General features: G+C 41.1%; 1 protein-coding gene across 2 annotated transcripts in view; it reads left to right on the plus strand.

Moving 5' to 3' along the window:
- The window catches only part of SMC2 (structural maintenance of chromosomes 2), a 103,198-nt gene that overhangs the window by 28,689 nt on the left and 56,298 nt on the right, over positions 1 to 18,211 (plus strand). For both annotated transcript variants that reach the window (XM_070079628.1, XM_070079629.1), the window contains exons 9-10: positions 7,308 to 7,497; positions 7,864 to 8,039. In XM_070079628.1, coding sequence (XP_069935729.1) covers positions 7,308 to 7,497; positions 7,864 to 8,039 — 366 coding nt within the window. The remainder of the gene's footprint in view (positions 1 to 7,307; positions 7,498 to 7,863; positions 8,040 to 18,211) is intronic.

An 18,211-nucleotide genomic window follows, 5' to 3' on the forward strand; every position in this document is an offset into this window, starting at 1 on the left:
CACGCATGGCTTACGGAGGAAAGATTCTTATTCCACTTCCCCATGGATATAAAAGGAAAATTAATAAGACCAAGAACTATTAAGATAAAATCAAAGAAAACTCAGATGATTGTGTATGAATAAATGTGTATATGTATGTGTAGTGTGACCTAAGTGTAAGTAGAAGTAGCAAGACATGCCTGTAATCTTGCATATTTATGAGACAGACAAAAGGATTCCCTGAATCCCTTCACTAAATATTACCCTGCTAACACTCCAACAGCTCTTCGGGACTCAAATACCATTCGTCTCCATTCACTCCTTTGTAACATGCTGACGCCCACTTGCTGGAAGTCCAAGCCCCTCGCCCACAAAACCTCCTTTACCTCTTCCTTCCAACCTTTTCGAGGATGACCCCTACCCCGCCTTTCTTCCCCTACAGATTTATACGCTCTCCATGTCATTCTACTTTGATCCATTCTCTCTAAATGACCAAACCACCTCAACAACCCCTCTTCAGCCCTCTGACTAATACTTTTATTAACTTGCACCTTCTCCTAAGTACTTGTGATATTTTTGTAATAAAATACCAGTTAAAATAAGTCACTGTTTGATTTTTTTTTTTGGGGGGGGAGGTGGGGTTAACTTAGGTAATTTACATATTTGTTACTAATGATATATATGGTGCACAAGTGTCGGCTTCTTGCTAGCACGATGTTTCCAAGCAGTTGTAAGGTAACATTAGTAAACAACTGTTGTAACACAAAGCCTGCCCTTGACCCTGACCTGGAATATATATGATGCAGGATGATTTTCCATGACCTTTCTTTGAGGAAAAAACCTGTCTTATGTGCTGGAAAATACAGTAATTTCCACATTATGGAAATTGGGCCCAGGTACTGCATACTAATAGTGTGTTGTCTGTTTCTTATTCATCCTGTAGGATATGTTGTCTGTATCTTATCCTGTAGGATATGTTGTCTGTTTCTTATCCTGTAGGATATGTTGTCTGTTTCTTATTCATCCTGTAAGATATGTTGTCTGTTTCTTATTTGTCCTGTAGGATATGTTGTCTGTTTCTTATTCATCCTGTAAGATATGTTGTCTGTTTCTTATTTGTCCTGTAGGATATGTTGTCTGTTTCTTATCCTGTAGGATATTTAACCTATAGGGTGGGAAGAGCTAATTAAAAATCCATCTAGGTCTTCCACTCTCATGATGTCTTATGGATTGCTGACCATTGATTCATACTATTCTTTCAGAATTTTGCTCATTTCTTTGTTGTCATCTGTGTATGAATGGAAGTGGGAATAGCAATATAAAACATTTATTATATAAGTATGAAAATGCAGTCAGAATCACTGTAATTACCTTGGATGTAATGAATACTGTGGCAGCCATACATCAAAGATGCAGATAGTGTGGGTACGTTATTGAATATTCTGTTTATCAGTTTTTCCTAAAAAATTGATACATCTCTAGATTAGTAATACATTTGAATGTTGGGTAAATTAAGAATTTTAAGAAACATACAATCTATTTAATAATCAGATGTGATTTTGTTGTGGAAAAAGACTGAATTGAAAATATTTTTAAACTACGTCTTTTACGTTCTTTCCTTATTATTATTATTATTATTTTTTTTTTTTTTTTCAACAAGTCGGCCGTCTCCCACCGAGGCAGGGTGACCCAAAAAAGAAAGAAAATCCCCAAAAAGAAAATACTTTCATCATCATTCAACACTTTCACCACACTCACACATTATCACTGTTTTTGCAGAGGTGCTCAGAATACAACAGTCTAGAAGCATACACATATAAAGATACACAACATATCCCTCCAAACTGCCAATATCCCAAACCCCTCCTTTAAAGTGCAGGCATTGTACTTCCCATTTCCAGGACTCAAGTCCGACTATATGAAAATAACCGGTTTCCCTGAATTTTTTTTTTATTATTATTATCACACTGGCCGATTCCCACCAAGGCAGGGTGGCCCGAAAAAGAAAAACTTTCACCATCATTCACTCCATCACTGTCTTGCCAGAAGGGTGCTTTACACTACAGTTTTTAAACTGCAACATTAACACCCCTCCTTCAGAGTGCAGGCACTGTACTTCCCATCTCCAGGACTCAAGTCCGGCCTGCCGGTTTCCCTGAATCCCTTCATAAATGTTACTTTGCTCACACTCCAACAGCACGTCAAGTATTAAAAACCATTTGTCTCCATTCACTCCTATCAAACACGCTCACGCATGCCTGCTGGAAGTCCAAGCCCCTCGCACACAAAACCTCCTTTACCCCCTCCCTCCAACCCTTCCTAGGCCGACCCCTACCCCGCCTTCCTTCCACTACAGACTGATACACTCTTGAAGTCATTCTGTTTCGCTCCATTCTCTCTACATGTCCGAACCACCTCAACAACCCTTCCTCAGCCCTCTGGACAACAGTTTTGGTAATCCCGCACCTCCTCCTAACTTCCAAACTACGAATTCTCTGCATTATATTCACACCACACATTGCCCTCAGACACGACATCTCCACTGCCTCCAGCCTTCTCCTCGCTGCAACATTCATCACCCACGCTTCACACCCATATAAGAGCGTTGGTAAAACTATACTCTCATACATTCCCCTCTTTGCCTCCAAGGACAAAGTTCTTTGTCTCCACAGACTCCTAAGTGCACCACTCACTCTTTTTCCCTCATCAATTCTATGATTCATCTCATCTTTCATAGACCCATCCGCTGACACGTCCACTCCCAAATATCTGAATACGTTCACCTCCTCCATACTCTCTCCCTCCAATCTGATATTCAATCTTTCATCACCTAATCTTTTTGTTATCCTCATAACCTTACTCTTTCCTGTATTCACCTTTAATTTTCTTCTTTTGCACACCCTACCAAATTCATCCACCAATCTCTGCAACTTCTCTTCAGAATCTCCCAAGAGCACAGTGTCATCAGCAAAGAGCAGCTGTGACAACTCCCACTTTGTGTGTGATTCTTTATCTTTTAACTCCACGCCTCTTGCCAAGACCCTCGCATTTACTTCTCTTACAACCCCATCTATAAATATATTAAACAACCACGGTGACATCACACATCCTTGTCTAAGGCCTACTTTTACTGGGAAAAAATTTCCCTCTTTCCTACATACTCTAACTTGAGCCTCACTATCCTCGTAAAAACTCTTCACTGCTTTCAGTAACCTACCTCCTACACCATACACTTGCAACATCTGCCACATTGCCCCCCTATCCACCCTGTCATACGCCTTTTCCAAATCCATAAATGCCACAAAGACCTCTTTAGCCTTATCTAAATACTGTTCACTTATATGTTTCACTGTAAACACCTGGTCCACACACCCCCTACCTTTCCTAAAGCCTCCTTGTTCATCTGCTATCCTATTCTCCGTCTTACTCTTAATTCTTTCAATTATAACTCTACCATACACTTTACCAGGTACACTCAACAGACTTCTTTCTTTCAACACACCAGCCGTATCCCACCGAGGCGGGGTGGCCCAAAAGGAAAAACAAAAGTTTGTCCTTTTACATTTAGTAATATATACAGGAGAAGGGGTTACTAGCCCCTTGCTCCTGGCATTTTAGTTGCCTCTTACAACACGCATGGCTTACGGAGGAAGAATTCTGTTCCACTTCCCCATGGAGGACTCAACAGACTTATCCCCCTATAATTTTTGCACTCTCTTTTGTCCCCTTTGCCTTTATACAAAGGAACTATGCATGCTCTCTGCCAATCCCTAGGTACCTTACCCTCTTCCATACATTTATTAAATAATTGCACCAACCACTCCAAAACTATATCCCCACCTGCTTTTAACATTTCTATCTTTATCCCATCAATCCCGGCTGCCTTACCCCCTTTCATTTTACCTACTGCCTCACGAACTTCTCCCACACTCACAACTGGCTCTTCCTCACTCCTACAAGATGTTATTCCTCCTTGCCCTATACACGAAATCACAGCTTCCCTATCTTCATCAACATTTAACAATTCCTCAAAATATTCCCTCCATCTTCCCAATACCTCTAACTCTCCATTTAATAACTCTCCTCTCCTATTTTTAACTGACAAATCCATTTGTTCTCTAGGCTTTCTTAACTTGTTAATCTCACTCCAAAACTTTTTCTTATTTTCAACAAAATTTGTTGATAACATCTCACCCACTCTCTCATTTGCTCTCTTTTTACATTGCTTCACCACTCTCTTAACTTCTCTCTTTTTCTCCATATACTCTTCCCTCCTTGCATCACTTCTACTTTGTAAAAACTTCTCATATGCTAACTTTTTCTCCCTTACTACTCTCTTTACATCATCATTCCACCAATCGCTCCTCTTCCCTCCTGCACCCACTTTCCTGTAACCACAAACTTCTGCTGAACACTCTAACACTACATTTTTAAACCTACCCCATACCTCTTCGACCCCATTGCCTATGCTCTCATTAGCCCATCTATCCTCCAATAGCTGTTTATATCTTACCCTAACTGCCTCCTCTTTTAGTTTATAAACCTTCACCTCTCTCTTCCCTGATGCTTCTATTCTCCTTGTATCCCATCTACCTTTTACTCTCAGTGTAGCTACAACTAGAAAGTGATCTGATATATCTGTGGCCCCTCTATAAACATGTACATCCTGAAGTCTACTCAACAGTCTTTTATCTACCAATACATAATCCAACAAACTACTGTCATTTCGCCCTACATCATATCTTGTATACTTATTTATCCTCTTTTTCTTAAAATATGTATTACCTATAACTAAACCCCTTTCTATACAAAGTTCAATCAAAGGGCTCCCATTATCATTTACACCTGGCACCCCAAACTTACCTACCACACCCTCTCTAAAAGTTTCTCCTACTTTAGCATTCAAGTCCCCTACCACAATTACTCTCTCACTTGGTTCAAAGGCTCCTATACATTCACTTAACATCTCCCAAAATCTCTCTCTCTCCTCTGCATTCCTCTCTTCTCCAGGTGCATACACGCTTATTATGACCCACTTCTCGCATCCAACCTTTACTTTAATCCACATAATTCTTGAATTTACACATTCATATTCTCTTTTCTCCTTCCATAACTGATCATTTAACATTACTGCTACCCCTTCCTTTGCTCTAACTCTCTCAGATACTCCAGATTTAATCCCATTTATTTCCCCCCATTGAAACTCTCCTACCCCCTTCAGCTTTGTTTCGCTTAGGGCCAGGACATCCAACTTCTTTTCATTCATAACATCAGCAATCATCTGTTTCTTGTCATCCGCACTACATCCACGCACATTTAAGCAACCCAGTTTTATAAAATTTTTCTTCTTCTCTTTTTTAGTAATTGTATACAGGAGAAGGGGTTACTAGCCCATTGCTCCCGGCATTTTAGTCGCCTCATACGACACGCATGGCTTACGGAGGAAAGATTCTTTTCCACTTCCCCATGGACAATAGAAGAAATAAAAAAAGAACAAGAGCTATTTAGAAAAAGGAGAAAAACCTAGATGTATGTATATATATATATATGCATGTGCGTGTCTGTGAAGTGTGACCAAAGTGTAAGTAGGAGTAGCAAGATATCTCTGTTATCTTAGCGTGTTTATGAGACAGAAAAAGAAAACCAGCAATCCTACCATCATGCAAAACAGTTACAGGTTTTTGTTTCACAGTCATCTGGCAGGACGGTAGTACTTCCCTGGGTGGTTGCTGTCTACCAACCTACTACCTGAATCCCTTCACTAAATATTACCCTGCTCACACTCCAACAGATCGTCAGGTCCCAAGTACCATTCGTCTCCATTCACTCCTATCTAACACGCTCACGCACGCTTGCTGGAAGTCCAAGCCCCTCGCCCACAAAACCTCCTTTACCCCCTCTCTCCAACCCTTTCGAGGACGACCCCTACCCCGCCTTCCTTCCCCTATAGATTTATATGCTTTCCATGTCATTCTACTTTGATCCATTCTCTCTAAATGACCAAACCACCTCAACAACCCCTCTTCTGCCCTCTGACTAATACTTTTATTAACTCCACACCTTCTCCTAATTTCCACACTCCGAATTTTCTGCATAATATTTACACCACACATTGCCCTTAAACAGGACATCTCCACTGCCTCCAACCGTCTCCTCGCTGCTGCATTTACCACCCAAGCTTCGCACCCATATAAAAGTGTTGGTACTACTATACTTTCATACATTCCCTTCTTTGCCTCCATAGATAACGTTTTTTGACTCCACATATACCTCAACGCACCACTCACCTTTTTTCCCTCATCAATTCTATGATTAACCTCATCCTTCATAAATCCATCCGCCGACACGTCAACTCCCAAGTATCTGAAAACATTCACTTCTTCCATACTCCTCCTCCCCAATTTGATATCCAATTTTTCTTTATCTAAATCATTTGACACCCTCATCACCTTACTCTTTTCTATGTTCACTTTCAGCTTTCTACCTTTACACACATTCCCAAACTCATCCACTAACCTTTGCAATTTTTCTTTAGAATCTCCCATAAGCACAGTATCATCAGCAAAAAGTAACTGTGTCAATTCCCATTTTGAATTTGATTCCCCAAAATTTAATCCCACCCCTCTCCCGAAAACCCTAGCATTTACTTCCTTTACAACCCCATCTATAAATATATTAAACAACCATTATTATTATTATTATTATTATTATTATTATTATTATTATTATTATTATTATTATTATTATTATCAAATAATTAGTCGAATCCTGAATTTTTTTTTTTTTTTTCAACAAGTCGGCCTTCTCCCACCGAGGCAGGGTGACCCAAAAAAGAAAGAAAATCCTCAAAAAGAAAATACTTTCATCATCATTCAACACTTTCACCACACTTGCACATTATCACTGTTTTTGCAGAGGCACTCAGAATACAACAGTTTAGAAGCATACACATATAAAGATACACAACATATCCCTCCAAACTGCCAGTATCCTGAATCCCTTCACAAAATATTACCTTGTTCACACTCCATCAGCTCATTAGATCCCAAGAATCATTTGTTTCCACTCACTCTGGACTTGAGTCCTGGAGGTGGGAAATATAGTGCCTGCACTCTAAAGGAGGGGTTTGGGATATTTGCTGTTTGAAGGTTATATGTAAACTCATATCTGCACACCTCTGGAAAGACAATGATAGTTTGAATGATGGTGGAAGTGTTTCTTTTTCTGATCATCTTGCCTTGGTAGGATACATCCAGTGTGTTAAAAAAAAAATAGTTGAATCATTGCATTATTTTGTTAACCATAATGTTTGCATTTTATTGCTACAGGATATCAAAGCTCTGGAAAGCAAAAGGAAAGAAAGTGATAAACTGCAAGGAACTTTTGATAAAATGCGAGCACAGGACCAAAAAGATAATGATGCCCTGGTTGCTGCAGAGAAGAGGCTACAGGCAATCAGCTCGGGAATGTACTCTGCAGGGGATGGAGAGGATGCAACCCTACAAGAACAGCTGATGAGTAAGTGCTGTGGACTAACCATAAAAAGTTCCTGGGGAAAATGCCACATTCTCAGAGAAAGCACTTGTGTGGATGGTGATATAAACTGTTTGCCCTTCATTGGGTATTTTTTTCATATTATCATGTTCACATTACTTTCACAAATTCTTTTCATGATTACTTATTATTTTATAAACTTAAGAGTGCTGGCACTCTGAAGGAAGGATAGGAATGTTGTAATCACTGGGTAAACTGAGTGTAATGTTAGCAGACTTCTCATAAGTCAGCATTTGAATGAATGATGGTGAATGTGTTGTCATTTTTGGGCACTCCAGCCTTGGTGGGAGATGGCTTTTTTTCTTATTTTTATTATCAATTCCTTTACAGATACTAAAGCCAGTATCACAGAAGCAAAAACGGCAACAAAACAGGCTGAAATGAAATTAAAACATAGTGAAGAGGAATTGAAAGAGAAACAAAAAGAAATGAAGAGAACTGCTGCTGAATATGTAAAGGATAAATCTCTCCTTGAGAAAATGGAGAATGAAGTTAAAGTTCTTCAAGTAAGTTTGTACAGAAGTAGTAAGTCTTCATGTAAGTTTAATACAGAAGTAGTAAATCTTCAAGTAAGTTTAATACAGAAGTAGTAAATCTTCAAGTAAGTTTAATACAGAAGTAGTAAGTCTTCAAGTAAGTTTAACCCTTTCAGTGTTTCTGGCGTACTAGTACGGCTTACGCACAAGGGTTTTTGACGTACTAGTGCACCTAAATTCTAGCACCCTCAGATCTAGTGAGAGAAAGCTGGTGGGCCTACATATGAAAGAATGGGTCTATGTCGTTAGTGTGTGCAGTATAAAAAAAATCCTGCAGCACACAGTGTGTAATGAGGAAAAAAAAAACTTTGACAGTGTTTTTGGTTTAAAACAGCAACTTTGCACTGTATTTTTGTATGGTATTTATGATGATATTCTAGTTTTCCTGGTCTCATTTTATAAAATTGAAGACATATTACAGAAATTGAGATGATTTTGATTGGTTTTACAATGAAAAGTACCTTGAAATTGAACTCAAAGTAGCAGAAATCTTTGATTTTTGCCAAAGTTCAAAAGTAAACAAATGCTAAGCGTCCGATACACATCAACTGGTGAGTCTCATATTCTTTCACAAGTGCGCCGATATTATTTATACCATTTCTACACCAATGCAGTAGTCTGCATAGCAGTAAATCTTCTATTTTTTGTGAGAAAAATTCAAAGTGGAAAGCAAAAGAATGTAAGAGGGGCATTGGGATGTGAATAATGGACAGAAGAAATGTTATTTTAGTGCCAGGAATGTCTGTCTTGTTTATTCTGAACCCTATTTGGAAATTGGCATTTTTTGAAATTTGTGTGAAATTGGCAAAATTGCTAAATTCTGACCACTTATTGGATAGTTGAAATCGGTAAATGGGTGGTTTCTTGTACTCATTCGATAGAAAAAAGGGAGTTCTAGCGAAATAATTATGATTTTTGTCGACTAGTACACTGGAATTGGCCGAAAATAGGGCTCAAAGTGGGCAAAATCGCCGATGCATTGACATCGTCGAGACCGCTAACTTCACGAGAGCATAATTCCGTAAGTTTTCCATCAAATTTCATACTTTTGGTGTCATTATGATCAGGAAAAGATTGTCTATCTTTTCATAAGATTTTTTTTTTTTTTTTTTTTTTTTTTTTTAAATTTGTCGACCCTGAGAGCAAGTCTGGGAAAGGGCCTGTTGACCCTGAAGGGGTTAATACAGTAGTCAGTCTTCAAGTAAGTTTAATACAAAGGAAGTAAATCTCTAAATTGAAAAAGTTCCATTCCAAAATTTCAAGCATATCGAGTGTCTCCATTCAGTCAGCTGTATTAAAACTGTAATCTTGTGTAACTCCCTGTGATGCTTTGACATTATAATGTCAATGTATGTTAATACCATAAAGTCTCTCTTCTAATGTATTTGTTAAATATCTTATCTTTTTAACACGCTGGCCACCTGCCACTGAGGCAGGGTGACCCAAAAGAGAAAGAAACACTTTTACCATCATTCACACAATCACTGTCTTTGCAAAAGTGCCCAGATATGACAGTTTAGATGTCACTCCAAACAGCCACTGTCCCAAACCCCTCGGAATCCCTTCACAAAATATTCCTCTGCTCACTCTCCAACAGCTTGTCAAGTCCCAAAAGCCATTTGTCTCCATTCACTCCTATCTAATATACCCACACATGCCTGCTGCATGTCCAGGCCCCTTGCACACAAAACCTGTTTTACCCCCTACCTCAAGCCTTTCCTAGGATGACCCCTACCCCTCCTCCCCTCCACTACAAATTTATACACCCTCCAAGTCATTCTATTTTGCTCTATCCTCTTCACACCTCCCCTCCACACCTCCTCCTAATTTCCACACTACGAATTCTCAGCATATTTACACCACACATTGCCCTTAGACATAACATCTCCACTGCCTCCAGCCTCCTCTTTGCTGTAACATTTACAACCCATGCTTCACACCCATATATGTGTGTTGGCACCACTGTGCTCTTTTATATTCCCTTCTTTGCCTCCATGGATAAAGTTTTTTGTCTCAGATACCTCAAAGCAGCACTCACCTTTTTTCCTTCAATTCTGTGGTTAACCTCATCCTTCAAGTCAACTCCCAAATATCTGAACACATTCACTTCTTCCATACTCTCTCCCTCCAATGTGATATCCAATTTTTCTCTACCTAACTTGTTTGATACCCTCATCACCTTATTCTTACCTATGTTCAGCTTCAACTTTCTTTACACGCCCTCCCGAACTCATCCTTCTGTGTCTCTTAATTTTGCAATGCTAACATAAATCTTCTTGGGCAAATTACTCTACATAAATAACCCACTCTTAGGAGAGAGAAGTGTATGACAACATTTCAGTCTGACTTGGACCATATACGTACCATGTCATACTAAATTACAGTAGTTTGAGTTAGCAGAATATGATCAGATTCACCACAGGTAATCCAGTTTTTAATATTTTAGCATATAAACTGAACTTTCCTCTCGCATTGGAGAGAGAGGTATAGGTGGTTTTGTGTTCAAGGGGCTTAGACTTTCAGCAAGCATGTGTCAGCATGTTAGATAATAGTAAGTGGTTTTTATGACTTGATATGCTGTTGGAGTGTGAGCAAAGTAACATTTATGAAGAGATTCAGGGAAACTGGGTAGCCAGATTTAAGTACTAGAAATAACGAATAAAAAAAGGCACAATACCGTGACTGGAACGATACACAAATAACCCGCACATAAAAGAGAGAAGCTTACGACGACATTTCGGTCCGACTTGGACCATTTACAAAGTCGCACTAACCAGAAGTGGAGCAGGACGGCTATATATAGGCAGGAAGAGGTGGTGGTGGTAGTAGTAGTAGTAGTACAAGAATGGTAAATAATACCGACAAGATGAAATTAAGACACATGCGCAACACCTGGGCATCTCTATCGTAGACGTTTCGCCATCCAGCCAGCTACTGGATGGCGAAACGTCCACAACAAAGACACCCAGATGCCGCACATGTGTCTTAATTTCATCAGTAGTAGTAGTAGTAGAAGAAGAGGTAGTAGTAGTGGTAGTGGTAGAAGTGGGGAATAAGGAGGACGAGCCAGTCAAATGCAAAGGAAGGGGAGTACTGCAAGGGAGCTAGGTGCCCACAGGGAGAGCAAGAACACAGAGGTGCGTGAAAGGGGAAGTGGTGAAGTAAATGAAGAAGGAACTGAAACACGAGACAGAAGAGAGAAAGACAACCCAGAGGAGAAAAAGGAAAGAGGAAAGGGGAAGAGGGAGAAGAAGAAAAAGAAAAAGAAAAAATGAGGAGTCAGGTTAAGTCACGGGTGTTCTGAAGTTTGGAGCATTTTACAATGTAGTGGGAGAGGAAGGCATCTACAGAGACGAAGCCAGGGCTAAGATTCATACAAGGAAAGTTGTGTATTAGAGAGGATTCAACTAGACGGTGACTGTTCGAGTTGGAAGTAGGGAAGACAGTTTTAGCAGAAGACCATTCAATAGGATGGCTATGATCTCTGACGTGACAGAAAAGAGCATTGTTAGTGTCGGCAAGCCTAACACTATTTTTGTGCTCCCTAAGTCTGTCAGAAAGAGATCAACCAGTTTCTCCGAAGTATTGAAGAGGACAGGAGGAGCAAGAAATAGAGTAGACACCAGGAACATCTGTAGAGGGAGGAGAGGTATGAACGAGATTAGTGTGAAGAGTGTTAGTCTGGTGGAAGGTAAGCTTGATGTCTAAGGGATGGAGAGAATTGTTGAGATTAGAAAGACCGGGAAGCTGTGATTTCGTGTATAGGGCAAGGAGGAATAACATCTTGTAGGAGTGAGGAAGAGCCAGTTGTGAGTGTGGGGGAAGTTCGTGAGGCAGTAGGTAAAATGAAAGGGGGTAAGGCAGCCGGGATTGATGGGATAAAGATAGAAATGTTAAAAGCAGGTGGGGATATAGTTTTGGAGTGGTTGGTGCAATTATTTAATAAATGTATGGAAGAGGGTAAGGTACCTAGGGATTGGCAGAGAGCATGCATAGTTCCTTTGTATAAAGGCAAAGGGGATAAAAGAGAGTGCAAAAATTATAGGGGGATAAGTCTGTTGAGTGTACCTGGTAAAGTGTATGGTAGAGTTATAATTGAAAGAATTAAGAGTAAGACGGAGAATAGGATAGCAGATGAACAAGGAGGCTTTAGGAAAGGTAGGGGGTGTGTGGACCAGGTGTTTACAGTGAAACATATAAGTGAACAGTATTTAGATAAGGCTAAAGAGGTCTTTGTGGCATTTATGGATTTGGAAAAGGCGTATGACAGGGTGGATAGGGGGGCAATGTGGCAGATGTTGCAAGTGTATGGTGTAGGAGGTAGGTTACTGAAAGCAGTGAAGAGTTTTTACGAGGATAGTGAGGCTCAAGTTAGAGTATGTAGGAAAGAGGGAAATTTTTTCCCAGTAAAAGTAGGCCTTAGACAAGGATGTGTGATGTCACCGTGGTTGTTTAATATATTTATAGATGGGGTTGTAAGAGAAGTAAATGCGAGGGTCTTGGCAAGAGGCGTGGAGTTAAAAGATAAAGAATCACACACAAAGTGGGAGTTGTCACAGCTGCTCTTTGCTGATGACACTGTGCTCTTGGGAGATTCTGAAGAGAAGTTGCAGAGATTGGTGGATGAATTTGGTAGGGTGTGCAAAAGAAGAAAATTAAAGGTGAATACAGGAAAGAGTAAGGTTATGAGGATAACAAAAAGATTAGGTGATGAAAGATTGAATATCAGATTGGAGGGAGAGAGTATGGAGGAGGTGAACGTATTCAGATATTTGGGAGTGGACGTGTCAGCGGATGGGTCTATGAAAGATGAGGTGAATCATAGAATTGATGAGGGAAAAAGAGTGAGTGGTGCACTTAGGAGTCTGTGGAGACAAAGAACTTTGTCCTTGGAGGCAAAGAGGGGAATGTATGAGAGTATAGTTTTACCAACGCTCTTATATGGGTGTGAAGCGTGGGTGATGAATGTTGCAGCGAGGAGAAGGCTGGAGGCAGTGGAGATGTCGTGTCTGAGGGCAATGTGTGGTGTGAATATAATGCAGAGAATTCGTAGTTTGGAAGTTAGGAGGAGGTGCGGGATTACCAAAACTGTTGTCCAGAGGGCTGAGGAAGGGTTGTTGAGGTGGTTCGGACATGTAGAGAGAATGGAGCGAAACAGAATGACTTCAAGAGTGTATCAGTCTGTAGTGGAAGGAAGGCGGGGTAGGGGTCGGCCTAGGAAGGGTTGGAGGGAGGGGGTAAAGGAGGTTTTGTGTGCGAGGGGCTTGGACTTCCAGCAGGCATGCGTGAGCGTGTTTGATAGGAGTGAATGGAGACAAATGGTTTTTAATACTTGACGTGCTGTTGGAGTGTGAGCAAAGTAACATTTATGAAGGGATTCAGGGAAACCGGCAGGCCGGACTTGAGTCCTGGAGATGGGAAGTACAGTGCCTGCACTCTGAAGGAGGGGTGTTAATGTTGCAGTTTAAAAACTGTAGTGTAAAGCACCCTTCTGGCAAGACAGTGATGGAGTGAATGATGGTGAAAGTTTTTCTTTTTCGGGCCACCCTGCCTTGGTGGGAATCGGCCGGTGTGATAATAAAAAAAAAATAAAAGAAAGACCGGGAATGTAGGGAAGGCAGAGGATAGAAGAGTTCCCAGGAGTAGAGAGTTTGGGAGAGAAGAAATTATGTTTAGCACGTGAGAGGGCAGAGTCTATGAAATGGGAAGGGTAGCCAAGACGGGAAAACGAATTATGAAGAGTGGAAATTTCTGCTGGAAGGAAGTGAGGATCACAGATGCAGAGGGCATGGAGAAAGAGGGAGATAAAAACACTTTTCTTGACAGGGGAAGCATGATAGGAAAAGTAGTGAATCTACATGCCACTGTGCATAGGTTTTCGGTAAACGGAAAAGGAAAAACCTGTATCTGAGCGGTGGACATGGACATCAAGGAAAGGAAGCAAGGAATTAGATTCCCATTCAGCTTTAAACTTAATGGAAGGGGCAAGATTATTAAGAGCTTCAAGAAAAGGTTGGAAGAGACTGGAGTCATGAGGCCACAGAGCAAAGATGTCATCCACATAGCGGAGCCAGAGTGAAGGTCGCACATCGATGGTAGGAAGAAGAACAGTCTCGAAGTATTCCATGTAAAGATTAGCAAGGACAGGAGAGAGAGGAGAGCCCATAGTGACACCGAAGGTTTGAGAATAATATTTCCCTTGGAAGGAAAAGGAATTAGAGTCCACACAGAGGCGGATAAGATCAAGAAAGACATCAGTAGGTATAGGGAGATGTAGAAACCCTTCATGGGCCTTCTCTCTAAGGAAATCAAGGACATCATCAAGAGGGACTCAACATCAAGACTAAGCATCTTACAGGTAGGGAGAGAGCGAACCCGTTCAATGAAGTCTTGAGAGTGACGGAGGTGGGCAGGAGAAAAAGTACCAAGAAAGGGAGTGAGGGTTTTGGCCAGCCAAGAAGCAAGAGAATAAGAGACAGAACCTCTAGAGGATATGATAGGACGAAGAGGAATATCAGGTTTATGAGTTTTGGGAAGGCCATAGAAATAGGGAAGAGAGGGACAGATGACACGAAACCATTGAACAAGGTCAAAGTCAGGAGGACAGAGATCGGAGAGAGTCCTTAGTTTCTTGTTGAAAGTTCTCTTGATGCGATCAAGAGGGTTGGAAACGAGAGGAGTGTAGGTACGTGAGTCAGAGAGCAAAACATCAGCTTTACAGAGGTAATCCTCGCGATCAAGGATAACTACCGAATTACTTTTGTCAGAAGATAGTATGACAATGTTAGTGTTGGATTTAAGAGAAGAAAGTTGGTAACGGCACGGAAGGTGGTGGTTCTTAGAAAACAGACTAACAAGAGCAGGAAGGAGAGCGCCACGAAAAGTGGACAAGTCAGGAAGATTACGGGAGCGAGATTGACGAAAGGAATCAAAAGAGCTAATCAGGGCAATACCAGCGCGAGGAGTAGGCGAAGTGGCAAAGGAAAGGCCAAAACCAAGAAGTTCAAGCTCATACTGAGAGAGTGAGACAGAAGACAGGTTAGTAACACAGTGAGGGAGAATTTAGACCAAGGGCTAGCTGAGATGAGATGTTGAAGTTTATTCTGTAGTTTGGAAGAATGAATTTATGTATTCAGGCGAGCAGTGTCAAAGGCAGTGGTAGAGAGAAGGTTACAGAGATCTTGTGGTAGAGCCGCAAAGAGAGCACGTTGACGTTGACGGAAAGTAAAGAAGGTATCTTCAACCTGTGATTTAGTAGAAAGAATGAGCTGTTGAAGTAGGAGACGGGCATGATCAGGAAAGGGAGTGCCCAGTGGGTTGGTTTTCAGGAAGTGGGAGAAGGAAGGGGGCAGAACATGTGCGGCGTCTGGGTGTCTTTGTTGTGGACGTTTCGCCATCCAGTGGCTGGCTGGATAGCGAAACGTCTACGACAGAGATGCCCGGGTGTTGCGCATGTGTCTTAATTTCATCTTGTTGGTATTATTTACCATTCTTGTACTACTACCACCACCTCTTCCTGCCTATATATAGCCGTCCTGCTCCACTTAAGTACTAGAGCTGGGAAGTACAGTGCCTTTACTCCGAGCGAGGGGGGAGGGGTATTTGCAGTTTTGACCTGTAATATTGGCACACCTCTGGCAAGACAGTGATGGAATGAGTGATGGTGAGAGTGTTTACACTTTTTTGGGTCACCCTACCTCGGTGGGAGACGGCGGGAGTATTAAACCTTTTTTTTTTTTTTCTTTTTAAGAACATAAGAACGAAGGAACACTGCAGAAGGCCTACTGGCCCATGCGAGGCAGGTCCAAGTCTCCTACCGGCTTAAGCCAATGCACCCAACCTAGTCAGGTCAGGTCACATTGACTTAAGGGAGGAACACGGCAACCGACCTGGTAGCACAAGCTATCAGGTCCAACTCACACCCACCCACATCCACTCATGTATTTATCCAACCTATTTTTAAAGCTACACAACGTTCTGGCCTCTATAACTGTACTCGGGAGTTTGTTCCACTCATCCACAACTCTATTACCAAACCAGTACTTTCCTATATCCTTCCTGAATCTGATTTTTTCCAACTTAAAACCATTGCTGCGAGTCCTGTCTAGGCTAGATATTTTCAGCACACTATTTACATCCCCTTTATTTATTCCTGTCTTCCATTTATACACCTCAATCATATCCCCCCTAATTCTACGTCTTTCTAGAGAGTGCAGATTCAGGGCCCTTAGTCTATCCTCATAGGGAAGGTTTCTGATACATGGGATCAACTTTGTCATCCTCCTTTGTACATTTTCCAGAGAATTTATATCCATTCTGTAATACGGTGACCAAAACTGTGCAGCATAATCTAAATGAGGCCTAACCAAGGATGTATAGAGTTGAAGAACAACCTGAGGACTCCTATTATTTATGCTTCTTGATATGAAGCCAAGGTTTCTATTAGCTTTATTGCGAACACTTATGCACTGTTGTCTTGGTTTCAGATTACTGCTAACCAGAACTCCTAAATCTTTTTCGCAATCCGTAATATTAAGATCTACATTATTTAGTTTATATGTGGCATGGTTATTGTCCTGTCCAATATTTAGAACTTTGCATTTGTCTATATTAAACTGCATCTGCCACCTCTCCGACCACTGCATCAGTCTATTCAAATCTTCCTGGAGTGCTCGAATGTCCTCGTCAGAATGAATTCGACGGCCTATTTTGGTGTCATCGGCAAACTTGCCGATGTCGCTCTTTATGCCCTCATCTATGTTGTTTATGTAGATTGTGAACAGCAGGGGGCCCAACACTGACCCCTGTGGAACACCGCTCGTGACGCTTCCCCACTCTGATTTCTCCCCATTTATGCAAACTCTCTGCTGCCTATTTGTCAACCATGCCTCTATCCAGGAAAAATTTCTCCTCCTATTCCATGTGCCTTAATTTTCCTCAATAGTCTCTGATGTGGGACCTTGTCAAAAGCCTTACTGAAGTCCATATACACAATATCATATTCATTACCATGATCTACCTCCTCAAATACCTTAGTGAAAAAAGTTAATAAATTCGTAAGGCAGGAACGCCCCTTTGTAAAACCATGCTGAGATTCGTTGATTAATTTATGCTTTTCAAGGTGGCTACGAACTGCCTCAGCAATTATTGATTCCATAAATTTTCCCACTATGGAGGTTAGGCTTGGAATCAAAGACTAAGAGCACTGCAAGGGAGCTAAGGGCCCACAGAGGGTAGGAACAGGAACACAGAGGGGGAAAAATAATAGTAATGGACCAGATACCCAAGGCAATAATTTTTTCTTTGATCACCACATTAGTTATTTCCTGCCTTTATGAGATGACAAATTAACATTTAACACCTAGTTCTGATGTATTCAGATTTGTTTACAAATACAGGTGCTCCTTGACTTATGATGATTTGACTTGTGATATTTCAAAATTTATGATGGTGCAAAAGCAATTGCTTTGGAGATGAAACTTAAGATAATTACCCAGCATGAAGCCAGCTAGTCTGTAACTTGTATTCATTTATAGGAGAAGTTGTGTATAAGGGAGGATTCAACCAGACTGCGACTGTGAAAGTTAGATGTAGGGTAGACAGTTTTAGCAGAAGACCAGTCAATAGGATGACTGTGATCTCTGACATGGCAGAAAGTGCGGTGTTGGTGTTGGCAAGCCTAACACTACTTTTGTGCTCCCTGAGTCTGTCAGAAAGAGAATGGCCAGTTTCTCCAAAGTATGTACTGAAGAGGACAAGAGGAACACGAAATAGAGTAGACACCTGGAGAATCTATAGAGGGAGGAGAGGTATGAACTAGATAGGTGTGAAGAGTGTTTGTCTGACGAAAAGTAAGTTTGATGTCTAAGGAACAGAGAGAGTTGTTGAGATTAGAAAGACTGGAGATATAGGGAAGGCAGAGGACCAGAGAATTCCCAGGAGTAGAGAGTTTGGGAGAGAAGAAAGTCCGTTTAGCATGTGAGAAGGCAGAGTCTATGAAATGGTAAGGGTAGGCAAGACAGGAAAATGAATTACGAAGAGTGCAAATTTCTGATTCAAGGAACTGAGTATCACAAATGCGGAAAGCACGGAGAAAGAGGGAGATGAGAACACTTTTCATGACAGAGGAAGCATGATAAGAA

The sequence above is a fragment of the Cherax quadricarinatus genome, chromosome 100 (assembly GCF_038502225.1).
Source record: "Cherax quadricarinatus isolate ZL_2023a chromosome 100, ASM3850222v1, whole genome shotgun sequence".
In the NCBI taxonomy this organism is placed as follows: Eukaryota; Metazoa; Arthropoda; class Malacostraca; order Decapoda; family Parastacidae; genus Cherax; species Cherax quadricarinatus.